General features: G+C 32.3%; 1 protein-coding gene across 1 annotated transcript; it reads left to right on the top strand.

Annotated features, from left to right (window-relative positions):
• The first annotated feature begins 554 nt into the window (after positions 1-554).
• LOC106684197 (angiomotin) lies at positions 555-4,764 on the top strand. The gene is made up of 2 exons (XM_014426136.2): positions 555-697; positions 4,421-4,764. Exons 1-2 carry the CDS (start codon positions 593-595, stop codon positions 4,727-4,729), a joined length of 414 nt encoding a protein of 137 aa, XP_014281622.1. The 5' UTR covers positions 555-592; the 3' UTR covers positions 4,730-4,764.
• Positions 4,765-4,992: the final 228 nt, after the last annotated feature.

Below are 4,992 nucleotides of genomic sequence, written 5' to 3'. Positions count from 1 at the left end.
AAATAAATTATTAAAAAAAAAAAAACTCTTTATCTCAAAGTGACAATTGTGTTCAATTAATGTATATAATGCTCAAATAGCATAATATAGCAAATAGCAATAGTATGTTATAAAACGTAGAAATATTTAATCTTAAAAATTCAAATACCGTGCACAAATTTTCAAGTTGTTTTAAAAAGGTTTTAAAGAAGGAAAACATTACATTTAATTAAAATTACATTTGTTATTCTAATTCGCCATCCTCGTCTTTTTCATCGATAAATTTTCAAAAACAAATAGTTGACTTGTCGTTAAATTCGCTTTGTATTGAGCTAACGATTCATCGAAGATAATTGGAAGCTATAAAATCCCTGAAACTAAGCTTGTTCTTGTTGAGGCATTATCTTTAAGTTGAAAGTAATCATTAGGAACTATCGTATGTATTAAAAGTGTGACGACCTTGTTAAAAATAACACTTTGATACATCCAGCAAAGCAGACCTGCTAATATATAATATATATTTATATAATTAAGTGCCTTAGTTTGGAACAAACCAGAACAAGAGGGCTGTGAGATTGAGCAAGAAGCTCAGTGGTGGAGCATCACAAGCGCGATGAAGCAACTCCTTCCAGTCATATATAAGCCTTCCTTCGCTGCCTTAGAAGCACTCCACTGTCACAGTCAGAGCATCATCATCAACATGAATACCCTGTCTGCAGTGAGTATAGTTCAATAAAAATTATATAAACAGTAAATTTAAGTTGAATCATCGATCATTTTTATAATTTAAATTCGATAAATAATTTTAAAAAAATAAAATAAAATTAATTACACAGAACTCGAAATTAATAATTAACCTGGATTCGGGTTTGTTGTTAAATTTATTTTCATTTAACTATAATTAATAGATATTACTGAAATGGTTAGCAAAAATCTGATTTTTTTTTTTTTTTTTAATTTTGTTTCTCAAGTAATTGATATATTTTTGTTTTTGGGATGATACGGACTAAAAAGCCATTACTTGAAACAATTAGTGGCAAAAACTAAAGTTTATGCCAAGTTTTCTTATTCGAAGGCAATTTATGATATTTTCTACTTTTTTTTTTCTTTTTTTTTTTTCTTTCTGCCTTCATACTTCAACCTTTTATTTTTAATTATTTTACAATAATGAAATATTTCTTTCAACGTTTCGGACTATCCCTCCATCTTCAGGTAATAATTCTGAAAAAGTTATAAAGTGCTGTTACACTTAAAGAGTAGCATTCAAAGTATACCAATCATCTTGAAAAATAGCCAAAATTGTCTTTAAAATTAAGTTTTTAACTATTGATAATTTGGCATAGTCTATTTAATAATTATTTTATCACTCATTTTTACTTTCAATTACCTAATTATGGAATATATAGTAAGGGGTAGTATTTTTCGACGAAAATAGGCGTTTTAAAGTCCTCTGAGTCCTAAAAACAGAGTTTTGTATCAAAATGGTTTTTTGAACAGCCTACCTAAAAACAATAAGTCGTATATTGAAATTACATATTCATGACCTGGAATGTGACAGCAACATTTTCGATAAAATCAACTGACCGGAAGTACAACTTTATAAAATCGATTTTCATTAAACTCACTTTGTAGATGTAGAATTAGATGTCCTTTAATATTAATTTGGTTTCATCCTCATTTAAATAATTTAAGAGGGCTTAAATTACGAATTAAAAAAAATCTTCATCTAAATTACCTTGGATTTAGTTTATTTGAAAATTTAATTTGATGAATAACTTAAGAAAAAATGCGATACCGAGATTACCCGATCTATCCCTATTGCATGCATATATGTACGACTGTTGTTACAGTTTATACAGAAACAAAGTTTATAATCGTTTTTCTCACAATCCTGAAATATGTTTTTTTAAAGCAACAAAAAAATAAAAATATTATGTTATATATATAAATAATTGACCGTATAATTTTAAATTATGAAGAAGATGATCCGGGTTGCGGTGAAAAGAGAACAAAAATAGCTAACAACTATTAATTTTCTGATGTTTCGCCCCACTGTTTAAAGCTTCATCTGGGCTATACCCGTTAATAGCTTTAGAGACTTTACTTTGATAGTTTTAGAGAATCTGAAAGTCTCTAAAGCTGTCAACTTGAACAGTCCTGATGAAGCTCTACAAAGTGGGGCGAAACGTCGGAAAATAAATAGTTGTGAACTAAATAAATAGTTTGTTCTCTTTTGACTGAAACGTTAAGCACCTTCTTCATTATTTTAATGAAAATATTGTGTTCAAAATATCCACCTTCCTTGGTCTTAAACCAGAAATCACAAAAATAGCGATAACGTGAAAACAAGTCTAATAATATGCCTAACAGTTATGTAGGATGGTAAATGAAATTTTTGCGATTTATTTTGGTGATATCTAATCAAAACTTTAGAATTGAAATAATTTATCCTTTAATTTGTTAAGTAGAGATAAATACGGCTCAGGATACCAATAGATACTCTTCTAATATAAGTTAATAAAAAAATATTAAGAGATTGTCTAAGGTGATTAAGGTTGATAATAAGTTAAAATTAAAACAATTTTATCTACAACTAAATAATAATTTCTAACAACATTTTCGAGTCTTTAAGGATCAAAACACGTTATATTCGTTCTCTAAATTTTATAGCTGGACAAAAAAATTTAGATAACAATACAGATTTTTGGACAAAAGAAAATTTTGGTCTTAATTTAAATGGTGAGTGAGTCATTTCACGTCTATTCAACCGGCGGGATTATAATCCTACTCTCCTTCAAAGCAAAAGTGAAGCCAAAAAAGGCCACGTAAGGTTTAGGTTGAGGTTAATAAGAAAGGTCGCCATTGTAATATAAACTGAAACAGAAGTCTGAGATTATATACAGACAGATAACTGTATTGAGTTGAAGTGTCATTGACCTTGGTGTTTTCAATTGGAAGCTGTTTTAAATTATAAAAATAAGCTAAAAATATATCTTGTGTTTCAGTAGTGGGAGGTTTGCTTGGATCTCTATTAATTTTAACTTTATGTTTATTTTTCACATTTAAGCTAAAGTTTTGTCATGAAAAGCAAAATAATGCATGTTGGTCGGTACATTGCAAAGGTCGAATACACTTAGCTCAGAACAGTGAGCAGGAATAGAAAGGTAGGCCAAGAGATATCCTACAGGATAAATAAGACAAATTCAATATACTTCCACTTCTCCAACACAATTATAGGGGAGAGGGAGGTAGAAAAGAATGTTAAAGTACATCTCTTCAAGGCTATATACCTCCCTACCCTCATTTACGGATTTACGGGACCCAAGAAACTATTTCGAGGCCAGACCAACAGGAAAACTCTCAAGAGTACAATGGAAAGACTACATCTCCAAGGTGGAAGAGAGAAGAGAAAAAAACTGGTATGCGATGAGGAGGCTGGTTCGGAATAGAGCGGCTTGGTTTGCCTGGACAGAGACACCTCCACGCTGAAAGACACCAAGGAGGAAAAGAAAGAAGAAGAAGAAACTATTGTTTCTTTACCTAACAGGTGGTACCATCTAACAGCTTTCGATTTTTAGTTACACATCGATTCTTAAGATACTTAAGAGATTTTAATGTTAATCAAACTTTTGATACTACCGATGTTTCCGTGTCAAGGGTTAAAACTAGCATTAGTTTTATGTAACTCTAATTTTTGTTGGGATCCGGCATCTAATATTTTCATATGATATTATATTTTCGTCGGATCCGATTGTTAAAACCTTTACTGGATAGAGGGTCCAAGCTTCCAATCAATTAAAAAATACTGATTGACATGACTACAGAAAGGCCTATCTGGAATCACGGAGTTGAGCTTTTGGTGTTTCACTATACCATCAAATTCCTTTCGTATCCTTACAATCCAAAACCATTCGTAAGGTCCTCAATACATCTAACTTTGTTGCAAATAATGATTAAAATAAATAATCATCCGTAAATGTCTTAATGTTCCACATGCTGCCAATCTAGCCCAAACCAGATAGCAGTCATGCTACAATAAACTCCCAAACCACTCAAACCCACTAGTTTCTAACCTTGCTTCCTGATCTGATCCTGATAATCCTCCAAGGCGCATTACAAGAAGATGATCTACTGATCTTCTAATGTATAAATTTTATTGGAGTGCTACAAATTGGAAGTTTATTCACAAATTATTCATGTCATTATAGCTTATTACATTTACTTATTGTATTTGTAGCTTGAATTTCATCACCATCATATTCAATCCTCCATGAACCACTTAAGCAGTGTGAGGAGGAAGTCTATAGACTCTTATCCAGCTTTGTCGGTCTTCAATCATTCCATTAAATCCCTCTTCTTTGGAAGTCCCTCTTTGAATATTATAGATTATAATTTAAGCTTGAATATTAAATATTATAATTTGTATTTTTATTGACTGCAGGTCATCTTATTAGCGGCAGTGAGCTGTGGCACAGCTAGCGTCTTCCCAATTGGAACCTATGGATCTTCTTACGCAGCACATGCCATCGACCACAGCCTGGCTCTTCCTGCAGCCCCCTTGGTAGCAGCGGCACCACCTCCAGCCCCCCTGGTTCCGGCTCCAGCACCACTGTTCGCCCCAGGTCCTGCGGTCCTCCCCGCACCAGCTCCAGCACCATTGTACGCCCCAGGTCCTGCGGTCCTCCCGGCACCAGCTCCTTACCTTTCTCCGGCTGGCCCCTTCTATGCTCCTGGTCCTTATTTAGTCTGATTTCTTTTATAGCTCAATAAATGTTATTTTTTTAAATATAAAAGAGTTTTTATAATCAAAATCCCATCCATAAATTTATAACAGATAATGTTATATTTCATACTTGTTTATTTATTGAAATTTATAATTTATATATGTATATATAGTTGACCGTAAAGATTTAAATATAAGAAGATGGTCAGGGTTACGATAAAAAAAAAAAGAAGAACAAATACTTTAAAACTATTTTAATGCCCGACGTTTCGCCCCACTTTGCAAGGCTT

This window comes from Halyomorpha halys, unplaced genomic scaffold (assembly GCF_000696795.3).
Source record: "Halyomorpha halys isolate HHAL.00 unplaced genomic scaffold, Hhal_1.1 Scaffold555.1, whole genome shotgun sequence".
NCBI lineage: Eukaryota > Metazoa > Arthropoda > Insecta > Hemiptera > Pentatomidae > Halyomorpha > Halyomorpha halys.
Note: the sequence above shows the minus strand (reverse complement) of the source record. Positions and strands in the feature narration are given on the sequence as shown.